The 17429-nt window shown below is 54.5% G+C and overlaps 9 protein-coding genes across 9 annotated transcripts; 5 read left to right on the forward strand and 4 right to left on the reverse strand.

Moving 5' to 3' along the window:
* Positions 1-773: 773 nt before the first annotated feature.
* UMAG_12341 (uncharacterized protein) lies at positions 774-2793 on the reverse strand (the record flags this gene model as incomplete). Its single annotated transcript, XM_011389838.1, has 5 exons — positions 774-852; positions 945-1082; positions 1147-1232; positions 1344-1803; positions 1877-2793. The coding sequence occupies 5 exons, from the start codon at positions 2791-2793 to the stop codon at positions 774-776; spliced, it is 1680 nt and encodes a 559-aa protein (XP_011388140.1).
* A 311-nt stretch (positions 2794-3104) lies between these two features.
* UMAG_06487 (uncharacterized protein) lies at positions 3105-5630 on the reverse strand (the record flags this gene model as incomplete). Its single annotated transcript, XM_011389641.1, has 2 exons — positions 3105-5115; positions 5392-5630. 2 exons carry the CDS (start codon positions 5628-5630, stop codon positions 3105-3107), a joined length of 2250 nt encoding a protein of 749 aa, XP_011387943.1.
* An 808-nt stretch (positions 5631-6438) lies between these two features.
* Positions 6439-7992, forward strand: UMAG_06470 (uncharacterized protein; the record flags this gene model as incomplete). The annotated part of the gene is made up of 1 exon (XM_011389634.1): positions 6439-7992. The coding sequence occupies one exon, from the start codon at positions 6439-6441 to the stop codon at positions 7990-7992; it is 1554 nt and encodes a 517-aa protein (XP_011387936.1).
* A 241-nt stretch (positions 7993-8233) lies between these two features.
* Positions 8234-10233, reverse strand: UMAG_12051 (uncharacterized protein; the record flags this gene model as incomplete). The annotated part of the gene is made up of 5 exons (XM_011389816.1): positions 8234-8396; positions 8494-9357; positions 9447-9670; positions 9745-9915; positions 10000-10233. The coding sequence occupies 5 exons, from the start codon at positions 10231-10233 to the stop codon at positions 8234-8236; spliced, it is 1656 nt and encodes a 551-aa protein (XP_011388118.1).
* A 598-nt stretch (positions 10234-10831) lies between these two features.
* UMAG_06472 (uncharacterized protein) lies at positions 10832-11992 on the reverse strand (the record flags this gene model as incomplete). Its single annotated transcript, XM_011389635.1, has 1 exon — positions 10832-11992. The coding sequence occupies one exon, from the start codon at positions 11990-11992 to the stop codon at positions 10832-10834; it is 1161 nt and encodes a 386-aa protein (XP_011387937.1).
* Positions 11993-12700: 708 nt separating this feature from the next.
* On the forward strand, positions 12701-14398 carry UMAG_06473 (uncharacterized protein; the record flags this gene model as incomplete). The annotated part of the gene is made up of 2 exons (XM_011389636.1): positions 12701-12852; positions 12925-14398. 2 exons carry the CDS (start codon positions 12701-12703, stop codon positions 14396-14398), a joined length of 1626 nt encoding a protein of 541 aa, XP_011387938.1.
* Positions 14399-14956: 558 nt separating this feature from the next.
* On the forward strand, positions 14957-15562 carry UMAG_06474 (uncharacterized protein; the record flags this gene model as incomplete). The annotated part of the gene is made up of 1 exon (XM_011389637.1): positions 14957-15562. One exon carries the CDS (start codon positions 14957-14959, stop codon positions 15560-15562), a length of 606 nt encoding a protein of 201 aa, XP_011387939.1.
* Positions 15563-15764: 202 nt separating this feature from the next.
* On the forward strand, positions 15765-16085 carry UMAG_06475 (uncharacterized protein; the record flags this gene model as incomplete). Its single annotated transcript, XM_011389638.1, has 2 exons — positions 15765-15824; positions 15846-16085. The coding sequence occupies 2 exons, from the start codon at positions 15765-15767 to the stop codon at positions 16083-16085; spliced, it is 300 nt and encodes a 99-aa protein (XP_011387940.1).
* Positions 16086-16858: 773 nt separating this feature from the next.
* UMAG_06476 (uncharacterized protein) lies at positions 16859-17416 on the forward strand (the record flags this gene model as incomplete). The annotated part of the gene is made up of 1 exon (XM_011389639.1): positions 16859-17416. The coding sequence occupies one exon, from the start codon at positions 16859-16861 to the stop codon at positions 17414-17416; it is 558 nt and encodes a 185-aa protein (XP_011387941.1).
* Between the last annotated feature and the right edge of the window lie 13 nt (positions 17417-17429).

Raw genomic sequence — 17429 nt, forward strand, 5'->3', positions numbered from 1 at the left:
GAGTTGGCAACCATGCGCTTGAGCAACAGACTAAGAAGCATATCATTATCTTGGTCAACCCCGCGGACGCCTTATACCGAATCTGAAGCGGAAATAGGCACGATGTGGGCGTCGGACTCGGGCTCATGGCAGCGAGTACAACAAGCAGGTGGCTAAAGCAGCAAGGTGTGTCCTGTGCGAGACAGGTCCTCCTAATCACTTCGGCTAACCCTGGGAAACTCGACTAGTGGGCATATCGAATTTTGAACCGCAGTGAGGAACTGCTAAGGGATAGGCTCGAGGGGCCAACAAGTTGATGTACAAGTACGAAACGGGGCGCTAACGACTGCAGATCCTACCGAAATCCCTAATCACCGTGCGCACAAGCGAGGCTGGTGCCGAAGCACTTCCGGCGGGACCCATGTGGAATGCGCTGCTAGCGGATGTCGCTAAGCGGGAAGCCGAATTGAGGTGTTTCGGAACTGTGGGGAGGGCATGCTTCGCCGACGTCAAGCCTGCAGAAGCAAGCGTCAAGGCAGAGCGGGCCTGTTTTGGTTTCGGCGACCTGGGCTTTGACCAGGCACATCCTCGCAGTGAATCCCACCCTAGCACCGTCCACGTCAGTTGCATGCACGCCACATCGAAGCTAATTTCGCCCCACGCTATACATGGGTGTTTTTCAAGTTGGGGGAATCATGCCCCCATTCGGCTACAATGCCTGCACATCGGTTTCGACTGCAGGCAAAAAAATTCAGCTCAACACAGGCTGGCTTTGGCGCTCGAGATGGGTCTGATTAAGTTTGCATCTGCAACATGTCTCGGAGCCGACGCTCACCCCTCGGAATCAGGCGTATGGCGAAAGGAATGGGTGTGCTGTTGGCAACCTCGAACAAAGCGAATCAAGAGATGGGTCGATGAGCACAAGATCCACCGCCCAAGAGCCGCAGCAGCATGGCAACACTCACCTGGATAGGCTGTCGGTGTGGAAAGCCGTGTCGTCCAAACGCGCTTCCTTGCCTGTGGATGGATCGATGGGTGCGCGAATATCGAACGCACTCAGTAGGCATGCAACTGTTAGAGTGAGAGTGCGCATCGCCAGTTGTCTGCTCAGAGGAGCCATGGTCAACTCCGCTCCCTCTCTGAAAACTTCAGAGGCATCATACTCACTCGCCGGGGCAGATTCGCCGTCCGAAGCCAAAGGAAAACATGTCGCGGCGCGATGGCAGAGCGTCACGATGAATCCATTGGCTGTCCTCGCTCAAGTATCGCTCAGCGACAAATCTCTACGTGTAAAGAAAAGACGGACAGAATATTTTGGTCACCAAATTCTGCAGCCAAGGATGAGAACAAGCACCGAGACCTACCTGCGGCTGCTCGAAAAGACGCTGATCCTGGTGGATGGCCCATACATTGCCATACACGGTGGCACCCTTAGGGATCTGCATTCCGTCATACTCGTCTTGCTCGAGCACACGGTGAGGTGCGGCTGCGTGTGCAAAGGGCCGCCAGCGTAGCATCTCCTTGACCACAGCTTTGCTACGCGGAAGTGAGTCGAGATCCTCGTGGGTTGGCAGCCTGTCTTTCCCGACTACGTGATCGATCTCATCCTGGACCGGGCGCATGTCGTCGGCATGGTTGGCCGCTGCGAGGAAAAAGACGCAGAGCGCTTGGAAAGTCGTGTCGACGCTTGCACCGTACATGGTTCCGCAGAGGTATGCCGCTTGATCGTCGGTCAGTCCCGATTCAAGCCGCGTTGCATACACGTTTTGCGCAAGGCTTGGCTTGCGCGTGCTTTCATTGGCGCTGGCTAGCATTTCCGAACGACTTTTGAGACGAATGAGAAAGTTGAGCAAAATCGTCCAGACCTAGTCAGACATGATGATCACGGGCAACTTACAAGAGATGTAGTTCCTTTTGGAACCACGGCTCGCACATCTGCTTCCACGGGTTGATGCAAAACGGAAGACTTGCAAGAAAGGGCATTCGATCGACGAGGAAACCGCTAGGCTTGTTCATTGCGAAGAAGTTTTCGTTGCACTGCTTGGCTGTGAGAACAAACGCATCGGTATCCAGGTTCTCCACGCGGCGGCCATAGGTGGTGTGCATGGTCTGGGAAGTGACAAAGCGATAGAGGTGCTGAAACCAATCATGGTTTGAATCAGTCGATCGCGTCTGTGCAGAATGGTGGGTCAGCGTTCGCAACAAGGCTAGCAGATCCGAGCGCACATTGTCATCGTATCGCGGAACAGAAGCACGCGCGAAGGCGGCTGTGAAAGCACGTCGATGACGACGGAAAAGATGGCCATACGGCGTGAACGGCACGCTGAGGCCGTGGCTACGCAGCTGATTACCAGTCACTGCAGCAGGGCGATCCGAGTAGATAGCAGAGCGAATATCGAGCAGGTCTGACGCAGCTTTGGCATTGTTGAGTACGATGGTTACTGAAGCAGGACGCGTGCAGGGTAGCAGCTGGAGCCATGACAACCATGAAGAGTCGCTAGAGCTCTCGAGTCGAAACACTCCTCTTTCCACCCAGGCTGGCTGAGAAAATTGCGGCGCCAGATGGCGAGGCCTTGCTTCTCGGCCAAAAGTTTGGTTGAGATCCAGGATGGGAGGCAGATCGGCCTCGTTCTTGGCTTGCGCTCTGGACGTCTTGGCCCGGCTGCCAAGATGCAGCGCTACAACGACAGCCGCTATTGCCAACGTGGCCAAGAGCAGCACGTATGATTGCACAAGTACCTCGACGTGGAGGATCGCCATCTTTGTAGCCAGTGTATTCGTGAAGAGGGATGTTGTGTGCAAGTCAGGCTTCATAATGTTGCGACCATCCAACGTGGCCTCATGGCGAAGCACCTGAGAGCCTCATGCATTTGCAGGGTGCTATAATAGGGGATTGGACCACCGCTCAGGTGGACACATTGTTCTGCAGACGACTCAAAGTGTGCAAGTTGCGTTGTTCGAGTGTCAGAACAAAGAGAAGATTCGCAGCCTTACTGCTTAGAAATTAGTTCTTTCTTAAAAAACCTGGGTGCATGCACATCCTTTGGCGAATGCTGAAACAGGATGTCATTAGCACATAGAGCAAGTTGGAACTAGCGTGAGAGCACAGCTAATGCTTAGCGAGGTCATATGACGGTTGCGTTGGAATCTTGCGTATGCCACGGCAACGCCTCGAGCCAAGAGGAAAAGTTGCGTGCGTTGAGGTTCCTTCGCAAGTTGCCTTTGTGAGTGGTGAGCAACGTCAGCGGGGCGTCTGCCGTGTCTACAATCACTTTGACAAAGGCGAGCGACTTAGGGTACGAATAAGTAGGGAGAGAAAGCTGATCTGCCGTCTCCTCAATGGCGCCCAGTATGTCCTGGTCGATCCGGTCTGTGCTGTTGTCCTTATCTGATGCAGAGCGTTCAAGCTGGATAACAGCCGCGGTTCCGGGCATGTTGGTACCAAACAGCTGTACGTCAGTCACTTTGTCGAAGCCGAGGCGCTGGCGCAGGTGCTGTAAGAGATAAGCCTCGACTTGGATCGCATTGGTTCGAGCCGTATTTGAGTGACGCAGTATGTCGGCATCTCGGCCTACGTGCACATAGCCTTGAGCCGCCGGCTTGCCATGGGCTGGCGTCCGAGGAGCAGTCACACGGAACGAATCCGCCCAATTCACCGCAGGCTCCCCGTGATGCGGCCCTGGCCCTGGGTAAGGCTGCGCACGGACGACGCTCGGCAGCGATTGACCTGGCTTGAGGCGTGGCTCGTACTCGAGAGCATGTACAAGACGAGGCCAAGCCGAGGCAAGAGACCACAACTGCACGTGATGCTCGTCGAGCGGCAGGAAAAGATGATGATGCTGCGTTGGGTTGGCAAACAGAACGTGCAGAGGTGCGACGGGCGGACCTGGGCCTACGAGCAGCCCTCCGACCTCAGAGACGCCAAAGATGTTGAGCGCTAGAATCGAGTACTGCTCTACCAGCGAGGACAGGTGCACATCAACACCAGAGCCGCTGATGGCAAATTGATCCAAGGCGCGCAGGGTGTCAAGCCAGCCCTTGTCGGGATTAGCTCGCGCTTGGAGAATCATCTGACGAGCTTGCTCGACGTTGGTGGCCACCTCGGCTGCTTTGGATTGCTGCAATGCTACGAGCACTTCTGTCACAGAAGGTGTCAGCCCATCGATCGGGTTCATCAGTGCAAGTGGGCGTGCGGATATGAGGTGAAGGACGATGAACCCGACATAAGTGTTGTAGAAGGGCCTTGCAAGCAGTAGACGTGGTCGAAGAGCGGTCGCCTGCTTTTGATCTTGCGCGAGTACCTCCGTGGCATGGCGAGCAATGTCGTAACACCAATAACGTGTACTATAGGCAATCAGCTTGGGCTCGCCTGTGGATGCAGACGAGTGCGAGACGATGGATGGGTCCGGAATGCGCGTATACAGACCGAATGCTGGCCTACTTGGCTGGGCAAGTTGAAATTGCTGGTTGTCGATGGCGAGACGAGCGAGGTGCAAGGCGGTCTCTTGCGCACTGAGCTCGAGGAGAGGGATGTGGTGTGTAGAAGAGATACTCTCTAGCCAGGCTTTGACCTTGTTGTCCAAGCCGGCATGGACAACGAGATCAGAGCGGGCGCCATGTATCAACGCTTCGAGTGTGTCTCGACCTAGTTCATGGTTGACGTACTGAACGGTGACTCCAATCGCCCACAGCGCAAAGAGATGGAAAAAGGTATGCTGCGTGGGCAAACTGAGCAACGTAATCGTCACAGGGATCTGCTCGTTATCCCAATCAACACCATGCTGCTCCGATAGACGCTGCTGCCATCTGAGAGCGAGGTGATCGACGATGCGATTGGCCTGACCGTACGTCACTTTTACAAAGTCGCTCGACTCGCCTGGACTGCGCGTTTGGGGCTCCTGAAGGTAGACGAAGGGCGCATCGGGTGCTGCCAGAGCGAGTCGTCTGAGAGATGTGAGCAACTCCAACTCGCTGTATTCTCGAGATGCGTCCAAAGACATCCTGCAAGCGTGGGGTGATGGTGGAGAAGCAAACCCCGCAACCGCCGTCTCTCCACAGTAGTTGCTGTTCCACTGGAAGCTTCGGCATCTAGTTCGGTTAGAATTGCGGTCTCTTGAAAGCGGCATAGGCGCCGTTCTTCGTGTTGGCGTAGCCACACACAGCTACACGAGCTGCCAACATTGCAATCCTCTCAACACCTCGACTCGACTTCAAGCCAAGCCGCACGTTTCCATGGATATCCGACCACATAAGGACCGGCGGCTCGGCACAGGGCAGCAAAGTGTTTCCCATGCACAACCATGTTGGCCAATGTGGTTAGGCAAAAACGTGCACGGGGTAACGCAAAGGCTCTACGCTATGTCTTGGGTGCATCGCATTCACAGGCATTGCGGCTGAGCCACTTGCACGTACAGTACGGCGACTTGAATCGTGAACCAACTGCAGCGCTGGACATGGCATTGTTCTCTTGCCTTCAGTTCCATTTGGACTCGAACGAGGACTGACGATATTGCCTTCTCTGCAAGGAATCCTGAATCCTCTGTGCCAAAACGACCCACCTCCGCACCTCGCCTATGCTGAAATAATTCCGCTGAAATCATTCCGCCTTCTCCAGAAACCCATCTTTCGCTCTTGACGGCCCTCTCACCCATTTCTCCGTCAACCCGGTGCCGTACCAACCGGTCTGCACTCAGCCGCTGTTCACGACCTGCTTTGGCTTCTGCAACTCCTTTGGCGGAACTTTCCCGTTCTCGGCGAACAACGATAAGGCACTGACCTTCTGCAACTCCTTTCCGGTTTTCCGCGAACATAAGCCACTGACGCCCGCCGTCCCAGCCGCAGCAATGTTTTCTCACCTGCACCCTGGCACGTCCCACTTAAAACAGATACCGGGTGGTACCTTGACAGTACTCGCATCCCAGAGCATCCGCCCACCTCACGAGTCTCGTTGCCGGGATTCACGATGCATATCGCTAAGATAATTTGCGTCCACCTGTCAACCCTTGAGCGTCTGCCGAAGAAGTGACAATGCAGATCCCTCCACCACTCAATTGGCTCCCTGCCCTAACAAGCTGCAGGTGGGCATCCGAGCTCCCCCTATAGACATCTCGTTCCTTCTTTCTCGCTGCCTGAGACGCCCTACTCTGTTCTTGCCCATGTCCTCACCCTCGCTTGTATGACACGCTTGCCAAAGTTTGGGTTCCCTGTACGGGCAAGGCCGTGCCTAGCCATGAGGGAAAGCCTCTTTGATAAGGTACACGTGCAGTCGATTCTTCATAAAGTAATGAGCATTATCATCGCAACTTCCGTGTGGTCGTCCTATGTCCCTCGTTTCTCCCTCCTTGACCCTTCATCGGTAGCCAGCTGTTCATTCCTCCTCACTAGCACACACTCTTCTGTCTTCATCCCTCGAGGGAGCTGAGAGTGACAGTCCCTCAAGGATAGCATATCGTAGCAGAAATGCTCGCACACGAATTTTCATCCACCATACCTATGTCGATACCCACAAGCGCTCCCGTCCAGTCCCCGAGCCTTGTCCAAGGGAAGGATCAGGATCAAAACATGGTCGACCCAAGTCTCGCTCCAACCATCGATCCAACCATCGATCGCAGCATGATTCGTCAAGACGCCAACACCCCATTCTTCTTTGCAAGCCCCTTCGAAGCTATATCCAACATGGATGCGCGCATCCCAGACATGATCAACGCAGCTTCCATGCCAACTCCGCTCATGACCGCTGCAACGTCGTTCTCGTCTGTAGATTCCACCTCGTATTCAGACCTCTTTGATGCTTGCTCCTCTGTGACGGCTTCTTCAAGAGCACAAAGCATGGCGTCGACCTTGAAAGCCGACCTGTCAGCTCCTTCTGCCGCTGTTGAACAACAGCCCGATGACATGATAGCCTCACACTCACCGTGCAACGACACGCTCTACCGTCCCCGTCGTAATGCTGTCGCACAGCTTCCCCCTTTGGTTTCAAGTGGCCTAATGGCAAGCGTTCTCGGAGCGACCGGCAAGTCAGAGACAGATCCTAGCTCTATGCCGTCTTCAGAGTGGGAAGAGGAGCCGAGCGACGTCGAAGCGTTGTCGCCGAACAGCTGCCCTCTCAGTCCCAGCACGAAGCCATTCGCAAGTCGTGCCAGAGCTGCATCCATGCGCGAGACAAACCAGCTTCCTCGCTTGCATCGGATCCTCTCTTCATGGGACTTCAGCTGCGATCGTGGACGCTACCGCAAGCCATCCAAGACCGGTCCCAAGTCGATTAAAGGCAACAAGGCCCGCCATCTCAAGGCTCAGCAGACCAAGCAAGACCCTCACAACGCTTCGGGTTCCTTGACGGGGCGGGGGCCTGGACGACCTCGCAAGAACACCGTTGCCTCGATGGAGCTCGACATGGGCATTGATGAGTCTGACGCTGCGCTCAGTGAACCCCAGAACGCATGCGATGACGACTCCTGCGGCACGCAGGACGATGTCACCAAGCGGTCCTTGGGATCGTCCAAGTCGTGCGGCAACTCGTTCTCGCTTACAGACCACATCGTCCTTCGTCCACGTGCCGACCGCGATGAGGACGAGGTTGCCTATCCAAACTACGCACCTAATCATCAAGAAGCGAGGGTGAATACGGGCCCCGACCTCAGTCTCGCGGGCCAAGAAATCGTTGATGAGACGCAGCTCACCTTCACCACGGATCTTTACGCGCCACGCTTCACTCGTCGCGGGGCGTACGGCCGCGAAGGCTGGTGCAGCATGTGCACGCACGGCGAGTGGTACTCGATGAAACGCAGTCAGTACCTCTACCATCTCCAGTACGACCACGGCATCTGCAGCTTGACTCGCAAGACGTTCGAACCACCAGTGAACATGCGAGTCTGGAACGACCCCATGCAGCGCACCGAAGGTCTCTGCCATTACTGCCAGGAGTGGACCCCCATCTGCTTTGGCGCCGTCCGCAAGCGTGACTACAAGGCTTGGTTCAAGCACGCTCACAAGTGTCATCGACACAAGGCCTGACCTACACTGCATACCAACTCACTTTAGTTATTCCATCGTACTGAATACCCCGTATTCGCATGAGCTCAATTACAAGACCATCCCATTACTTTGATAGCGTCTGACGTAGGCTGTGCTGCCGTCGGTTATGGAGGCCTATTTGCTGCACCGTGCAAAATGCTGACCGGTGGCGAAACAGAATGTGCATTGTCAAAGGCTACTTCCTAGCTTACTTGGCTCAAACATGGCATATCGCTTTCTATCAAATTCGATCCTGTTTAAGTGAAGTTGATACTGGCGGTGGGGGATCACACCACAGCTGCTGTTGCTGCTCGGCCCTGGCGTAGAACTGCGTACCTTCCTCGGAAACGTACTTCAGCAGCTCGACGAGGTCATCCCACTTGGCGTATGGATGCACAACCAGCCTGCAGCAAGCAACGCAAGGGCAAGAAAAGAACAAGACGCATTTTGGTCAGTCAAAGTTTCTTCTTCACGGAACGGCGTAGCAACGCAGCCGCTTACCTGATGTAGAGATTGGTAGTGTTTGGCATGGGCGCAAAGTCGACAGCGAAGCGGGTGTTCTTGAACGAAGCGTGAACGTGGACGATACATGCGTTTGAGAGATTGTCCGCGTGTGCAGCGTTTGATGTCCAAGGTGGGATGGGTCGGAAGCATACCTGCAGGAACGGCGGGGAAGGTACCGAGCCCAGTTCAAGCTGCAGACTCTCTGTCTTGTTCACCAGGTAGTCGCGCAGCTTCTGAGCCTGCTTGAGAGCATTCGTGATGCGTTGACCGAAGCCGTGACTGCCATGTCGCTTCCAGGCGAGGTAGAACTTGAACGCGTCAGGTCGTCGGCCGCAGCCCAAGGTCTTGGTTGCTTGGTCGAGCTTCGGTGCCTCTTGTTTCGTTGGTAGAAGCGGGACCACGCTTCGTGGTGACTCGGCCAACCTCTCTAGATGGAACAAATACGGCGCCTCAACTTTCAATCGAGAAGCCGACCGCTTGTTGCCGAAGAGCAAGAAACTGCATTGGTGCGGTATGCCGAGCAGCTTATGAGGGTTGATTGTCACCGAATCTGCGAAGTGACTGCCCAGGAAAAGGTGCTGCGTCGTCGGCGAGAAAATGGCAGGTCCGCCCCAAGAGGCATCAATGTGCAACCACAATCGGTATTCTCGACAGACCGACGCCATGCCCGAGATGTCATCGAACGCGCCAAGCACCGTAGTACCCGCTGTAGCGCATGCAAAGAGCGGAACATGACCGTTGATGCAAGCTTTTCGTATCTCTGCTCGAAGAGCTTCGATCGACATTTGGCCGTTGTCGTTGCAAGCGACTTTGACGACTGAGTCGGTGCCTAAACCGCAAGCCACCGCCGACTGCTCGATACTGTGGACCCAACAATGTCAGACTAGGTCTCGTGAGCCGTTGTACAAAGAAGGAACGTGAGCAGAAAAGGAAACCCTTGGTCCACTTACGAGTAATGGCAATGGTCGCTGGCAAAGATAAGGAACCTGGGAAGACACTGCATCGCCAAGGAAGAAGGATCGTGTCCTGAACGAATGCGCTCCTTCATCAAGTCGTTGTAGATCCCCGCCACTCCCCTTTCTCTGAAACTTGGAAACTGGGAGCTCAGACATGCTTGAAGAGCAGTTGTGTTGGAAGCGCTGCCTCCGGGCATTGTGACACCATCACAAAGGTTCTGTCTTGAGCTGTGATTAGCTTGGAACGTCTTGGTCGTATATGAAGAAAACAAAAGACGGCTTTGCAACTCACTGTGTCCAGCCCAAACACTTTGGCAAGCTCTTTGACGCAAAAGACTTCGACTTGAGCAAAGAAAGGGTTGGCCGATTCGACGTGCCCGCTTGCGTTCGAGCATGCCATGACCATGTCGCCGATGACTCCAACTGGATCGGGTTTACTGTAAAGCTTTTCCCAAAAGCGGCCCTTTGCCGGTACGAAAACAAGACAAAGATGTGAGCTTGGATCATACTTGCTCCTTCGGGAACACTTTTTCACGAGGTCACTCACTGTCCACGGATTGACGCTCCGGCGCAACGCTTCTTGTACTTCGACTTGAATTTCATCCCGCGAGCACCCTTTCTCCTTGAGCGTAAGTTTCAATGTTGAAGCTGCCAGCTGCGGGTGCGCTGGTGTCTTGAACGATTCGGCTTCGTGTGTCCATGCCACCAACGTCCTGTACGTTGGCTCCAGCAATGTTTCAAATTCTTCAGCTGTGAAGAGCGAGACGTCTGTGCAGGGCATCCTGGTAATCCAACTGGTCAATGTTTCCGAAGCTGAAGGTGCACTCCCAATCAAGCTGATGGGGGAAAGATCCTAAGAGGAATGTCAAAATGGGACAGGTCTTTGATAGAGAAGGCTTACCACGAAGCCAAGAGCTGCAAAAACGTTGACTATTTGAGAGTGTGCAAATAACAGCCTACATTGCAAACACTTGAGAAGGCTCTCATGGCTGCTTGACCCGAACTAGCCGAGACGCTTCCGGCTTGCTATCACAACATTTGGCATGCAGTAGCGGGTCATGCAATGTGTGCATATCTGGTACCGGGAAGCGGTGGGAGACAGTTGCCCGCCTTTATGATTGTCAAATAAACAGCCTCACCTGCAAGCCGGCAACGGCAACAATGATATCGTTGCGCAGACTAACAGACCTTTGCTGCACACTGATCACTCTAGCAAAAAGACGTCTCGACTACCAGTGGTATCGGTTCAAAGCGTTTATTTGAGTTGATATGCGTGTGACTGCAGACTAGATGATTTGACGACGTGGGAGGGCGACCGAAAATGAAATGCATGCTAAGAGCAACAGAGGTAGATGGATGACCAAGGTAGGAAAAGACATCTAGCTGCGACGGCTGGAGAGAGTGCTCTGCATCTGAGCTCGATCGCGGTCGTTGAGATTGGTCACGATGAGGATGACCTTGTTGCGGTCCAAGAATCTGCCCAGCTTGCCTTGGCGTTTCTCGAGCTCCTTGCGATGTTCCTCCTCCTCCTGCTCCAAATAACGCAAGACGGCCATTTGGCCCCCCTGTCTCTGAATCTCTTCGATGGTTTGCTGCCGCTTTTTGATCCTCCTGGCATTCTTCTTGGCCGGAAGGCGATCTTGCCAAATGTTGTACTTTTCGACTTTCTCTGCTGCCCTGTCGACCAGAGAGATGGCTGGTTCCTGATACTGAGAGGGTTGTAAGGGAGAGTACTGGTCGTGCTTAATTTTGACGTAGCCGGGGCCGTAGTCAAAGGGATCGTATTCGATGGGTCGTTTGTTGAGGTTGAACATGCCACCTCGCGCCTTGGGGTGGTTCTCGGGCAGAACGTTGGGCGAACCCAGCGAGAACTGGAAAGTGCTCTGCCGAGTTGCAAGCTCATCCCCATTGCTGGGAGGAATCGACTGTGTCGGGTATACGCTGGAAACAGGCACGATCTGAGCACGAAGACCACGCAGGTGGAAGAAGCTTTGGTTGGCATGCGCTACGTACGCTTCACTTCGAGCGCGACTCTTGATGTGCGCGGCAGTTGTGGTCAACGCTTGAGTTCCGATAGTGGCAACGAGGAGCTCCCACGAACTGCACGCGATGGTTCCGATATCGATGGCAAAGTTGAAGATCTTGATCTTGTTGTCAAAGCCAATCGCAACATTGAGCCTGTTGAGGAACTTGATGAACTGCTGCTCGCTGACGCCACTCTCGGCCAAAGCAGGCGCGTACAGCAGCTGGAATCCTCGCAGACGATCGCCCTGCCTTCGCTGAGGGATCAAGACGGGCTTCTCAAGTCTCTGCGGCAGCACGCGTGGAGGATCGTCAAAGTAGCTGGGCAGGCTTTGGAATGCCTGGTATGCGTCGTTTCGAAGACGCTCCTCATCTGCTGTGAGTTGGTCATTCTGCTCCCGAGTGAGCTCGGCAGCTCCATAGCCATCGAGAGCAGGGGTGGATTGCATGCCATTCAGACCAAGCCGTTGTTCTTTGAGGTCGGCCTTTTGCTTGTAATGATCAACGAGAGCATCCATGTTGAGGGTCTTTTTTTTGGCAGGCTCGTAAACGGATGGAAGGGAGTGGTGCAAAGCTATGCAAACACTGTCAATGTCTTTTTATCAAGAGCGGCTGAAAAGCGAGAAAAAGTGATGCTCAGTAACTTGGCAGATGAGGGTGCGGCAGGCGGCAAGAAAGGGTCCTGGCTGCACGGCACGCTTACTCTTCGGCAAGAACGGGGTCAGGCAAACCCGTCAAGACTTGCAGAGTGCTCGAAGGCTTTGCAACCAAAGCAACGGTTTAGCCTTGCGGTGCTGTTGCCGTAGACTGCTCGGCACCTATTTCGGCGCGTTATCAAGGCCGACCGCCTCGGCTATTGTATGCATGTCAAATTCGGCCAACGTTCTTAATTTTCTTGCCAGGCTTTCCTTGCATGGAAGCTGGTCAAATGACGCTTCCCGCTTCCGTTGCATTGCAAGCATAGCAAAAATATAAATTTTAAGAAAAACAAGAACGCTTCCACGTCAAAAACATGTTCCGACAAGATCACGACCAAATCTGTCCATATCCAGGCGCCGCTGGTCAAGAATGATATGCCACCGTGCAGCGGGCAATGTCAATAGGCCCTTCATATACAAATCGCTGTCCTGAATTAGATCGGCAATGTGATCATAAAGTCTTCCCCCCCTGTTGCTTACAGACGGCGTCGGGTACGCCTTTCTTTACACGTCGATCTCATTTTGGATATGATCTCACTCGTGCAGCACAGCTTCGACTTTTTCGAAACGAGATTGGGTCTGGCTGTCGGCTTCATCATCACCCTTGCGCTTGTTTATCGTGACCGAGCGGTGTTCGTGGCCAAATGTGACCATATCAAGGGTCCACCAGGACTTCCTCTGTGAGTATACGATAACCCGGCGAGCCTCGCTAGACGGCAGCTTGACTGACTGCGATTGCAACCCTACCCCAGGCTTGGAAACACACTTCAAGTTTTCAAGGAAGCCGCAGATCCACTCCAAGCAATGCTATCTAGATCTGCCGTGTATGGGCTCCCAAACACGATGACTGTCCTTGGTATGGGCCGAGCCATCAACATCACACGTCCAGACTGGATACAGCACGTCCAGAAGACCAATTTCAGCAACTACGTCAAAGGGCCCAAGTTGCACACCTGCTTGAAAGACTTGCTTGGCGATGGTATCTTCAACGCAGACGGCCACAGTTGGAAGGCGCAGCGCAAGGTTGGCTCCAATATTATGACAATGTCCAATCTTAAGAACCTAGTCGCGGGGGTCCTCGATGCACAGTCCCAACGCTTCTCTGATCTGCTGCAGCAGGCAGCTAAGCAAGGGACCCCGATCGACCTTCAGAAAGCCTACTTCGATTTCACCATCCAGACTTTCCTCAGAATCGCTTTCAGCACGGATCTGGAGACAGTTCAATCGACCAGAATCGCGACTCGATCTGAACAGCAGAAAGCTGCCCAACACCTCTCTTTTGCCGACGCATTCGACTTGGCCCAGCGACTGACTGTACGGCGCATCAATCGACCATGGTGGAAGCTCACCCGCCGGTGGGAACCCAGCGAGAAGAAGCTCGAACACGCGATTCGCACAATTGATCGGTACTTGTACCCGCTCATCGAGCGACGGAGTCAGAACAAGTCGAAAGCGGACAAGAGGCACGCAGACCTCTTAGACTTGTTCCTCTCGTACCGCGACGACCAGGATCAGCCTCTCACGCCCAAACAGCTTCGGGACGCTTTGCTCAACTACCTTCTCGCTGGTCGCGACACAACCGCCGAGAGTCTTTCTTGGGCTTCTTTCGAGCTTCTGCGCCATCCCGAGGTAGTACACGACCTACGCCAAGAGCTCATGTCACACTCTATCTGGTTTGACCCTCACCAAAAAATTGATGACGACGATGCAGAACAGCGTTCGAGTTCGTTTGAGCTGTCACACACAAAGCAGCTTCACCACGTTCGATCCATCTACCACGAATCGCTTCGTCTCCATCCCTCGGTCCCACGATCATCCAAGATCGCGCTCCAGGACGACGTGCTGCCTGGTGGCGTTGTGGTACCAAAAGACACCACGGTCATCTGGTCAGACTGGCTGCTGGCCAGGAACAAGAGCGTCTGGGGTGACGATGCCGATGAATGGAAGCCGCGTCGATGGCTGAACGCTGAAGGCGAGTTCATAAATGAAAGCCCGTGGAAGTTTCACGCTTTCAATGGCGGCCCGAGAACCTGCCTTGGTATCCAGCTTGCCCAGTTTCAGGGCATGTACATGCTTTCCAGGATCTTCAGCGACTTTGATCTGGAGCTCGAGTCGGATCGTGGACTGCATTTCGAGCCTGAGGTCGAAAACACGCTGACCTTACCCATGAAGCATCCCTTGATGGTAAGGGTGTATACTCGTGCTAAGACGAGCAGAGCCCCCTAAACGCTTTATGGGAAGTCTTGGCGTTCTCGGCTTCTCGGTTCGTCGTCATGGTATGCTAGTAATTTGTGTCCCAGCGCTTACACTAAATGCAGCGCCCCAGATCCCGGAGAGCCAGGATGCAACTGCAAAATTGACGCGATTTTGCAGGTCGGAGTTGGCTCCAGGGTACTAAAAGCGTGGATGCACGACACTGATGAAGTGCCTTGGAAATGGGGCCAGCGGTTCCACTCAAAGCGTGGACGTTTTGTAATTTTAGTTGCCACGCCCTCCACGGCTGTGAGCTGTCCTGGCTGCGCCGCTCTGATCGCACTTTTCTGATTTCCTGCGCAGACACCGGCGTGCCTGTTTGCTTATCTCTTCCACCTGCCCATCCATCCACCTTGACTCTCCTACTCTTCGATTCGCGCCTCCATCCACCTTGATACTGCTATTGCTTCCATCCACCTTCCACTAGCACTCTTCGATTCAGGCCTCCATCCAACCGCTCTGACCGACGGTCAACGTCTGACACCGACACACACACACACACACACACACACACTGGAGAGGCGGCGCACAATGGCATTCCACAACTTCCATCACAACACTGAGCACGGCATTATCGTCTGTCGGCAATGTGAAGCCTGCCTGGTGCCCAAAGAGAGCAGCTGGACCAGTCATCTACGCAACCGTCCACACAGCATGAAAGGCGAGCATCTTGTTTGCACCCTCGAGCATTTCCACAGCTTTGGCCATCTCAGGAGCGTCGACGACTTGCGTAAGCGGGCAGCGGCTAGACGCCGACTACGTCAGCCATGTCGGCCTCTCGACGGGGTTTGCGTCTATGATGGCTACATGTGCATCTGTGCCGAGGCGTGCGAATACAGGACACGACGACTCGACAAGATCCGACACCACATGAGTGTGCACGGCCGAAAGCCCAAAGAGCACTCTGACGCTACTCCCCTCTGGCGTGCTTGTAGGCTTCAGACCTATTTTACAGCCAAGGGCATCATTGATTATTTCGAAGTCGACGACGCAGTGCCCATTCACCCTCAGCAGACAGCACCGCTCGACCCATTCTCATTTCTCGTCTCATCTCTCGTCGCACTCCTGATATGCAACGCAGAGACCCGCGTGCCTCTTTGCTTCTCTCTTGCATCTGCCATCCACCTTTCACCTTGACTCTCCATTCCATTCGATTCACCTTGACTCTAGTACGCATCGATTCTTGCATCGATCCACCGCCACTCTACTACACATCGGTTCAGGCAGCGATCCACCGCCACTCTACTACACATCGGTTCAGGCATCGATCCTCACCGACCGACCGTCAACGCATGAGACCGACACCGACACACTCTCTGACTGCAGCGGCTAAGCCACAATGGCGTTCGACACCTTCCATCACAACACAGAGCATGCGCGTTATTGTTTGTCTGCAAGTGTGAGACCTGCTCACTGACAGGTTGCACGAGTCCGACTTAGCGCATCCACATCGAATGCCACCCGAGTCCATTCTACTCGCAGGTCCACACCTAGGACGATCTGCACATCCGCTACCAGCAAGACATCGAGCACGCTGGACGCCAGGGCGGAGCCGGACGAGCAACTGAAGAAGGCGATCCGCGAGCTGTACCGCTCGCGCATGTACTGTGCGGTGGGAAGGCCATCGTTCCAGCCAGCGTTGCTCGAGCTTTTGTCCTAGTAATTTGTGTCCCAGCGCTTACACTAAATGCAGCGCCCGCAGTATTCCGGAGAGCCAGGCTGCAACTGCAAAATTGACGCGATTTTGCAGGTCGGAGTTGGCTCCAGGGTACTAAAAGCGTGGATGCACGACACTGATGAAGTGCCTTGAAAATGGGGCCAGCGGTTCCACTCAAAGCGTGGACGTTTTGTAATTTTAGTTGCCACGCCCTCCACGGCTGTGAGCTGTCCTGGCTGCGCCGCTCTGATCGCACTTTTCTGATTTCCTGCGCAGACACCGGCGTGCCTGTTTGCTTATCTCTTCCACCTGCCCATCCATCCACCTTGACTCTCCTACTCTTCGATTCGCGCCTCCATCCACCTTGATACTGCTATTGCTTCCATCCACCTTCCACTAGCACTCTTCGATTCAGGCGCTCCATCCAACCGCTCGGACCGACGGTCAACGTCTGACACCGACACACACACACACACACACACTGGAGAGGCGGGGCACAATGGCATTCCACAACTTCCATCACAACACTGAGCACGGCGTTATCGTCATGTCGGCAATGTGAAGCCTGCCTGGTGCCCAAAGAGAGCAGCTGGACCAGTCATCTACGCAACCGTCCACACAGCATGAAAGGCGAGCATCTTGTTTGCACCCTCGAGCATTTCCACAGCTTTGGCCATCTCAGGAGCGTCGACGACTTGCGTAAGCGGGCAGCGGCTAGACGCCGACTACGTCAGCCATGTCGGCCTCTCGACGGGGTTTGCGTCTATGATGGCTACATGTGCATCTGTGCCGAGGCGTGCGAATACAGGACACGACGACTCGACAAGATCCGACACCACATGAGTGTCCACGGCCGAAAGCCCAAAGAGCACTCTGACGCTACTCCCCTCTGGCGTGCTTGCAGGCTTCAGACCTATTTTACAGCCAAGGGCATCATTGATTATTTCGAAGTCGACGACGCAGTGCCCATTCACCCTCAGCAGACAGCACCGCTCGACCCATCCTGCACGATTTCCACTTTGGCATCCACATCCGCATCCACCTCCACCCCAACGACAACTGAGGATGGGCGGGCGGCCATCTTTGAAGACGTGAAGGGCGAAATCGAGGCGCATTTTGAGCCGGCGCGGAGGGCGCAAGATCCACTGCGCGCCAATGCCCGCGCGGATCGCGAGCCGTGGTTGGTAAACACGGGGTTTGGAGCGCATCTGGACGGGTTGCTGGACGCCGAGATCCGGTCTTCGTATGGGCTGCCTTCGAGCGTGGATGCAGATCTGCTTCTGGTCGACGCTCCTGAGGACGCAAGCAACAGCGATCTCAGCGCATCCTCGTAGCACAGAGCACAGC

Source organism: Mycosarcoma maydis, chromosome 3 (genome assembly GCF_000328475.2).
Source record: "Mycosarcoma maydis chromosome 3, whole genome shotgun sequence".
Lineage (NCBI taxonomy): Eukaryota > Fungi > Basidiomycota > Ustilaginomycetes > Ustilaginales > Mycosarcoma > Mycosarcoma maydis.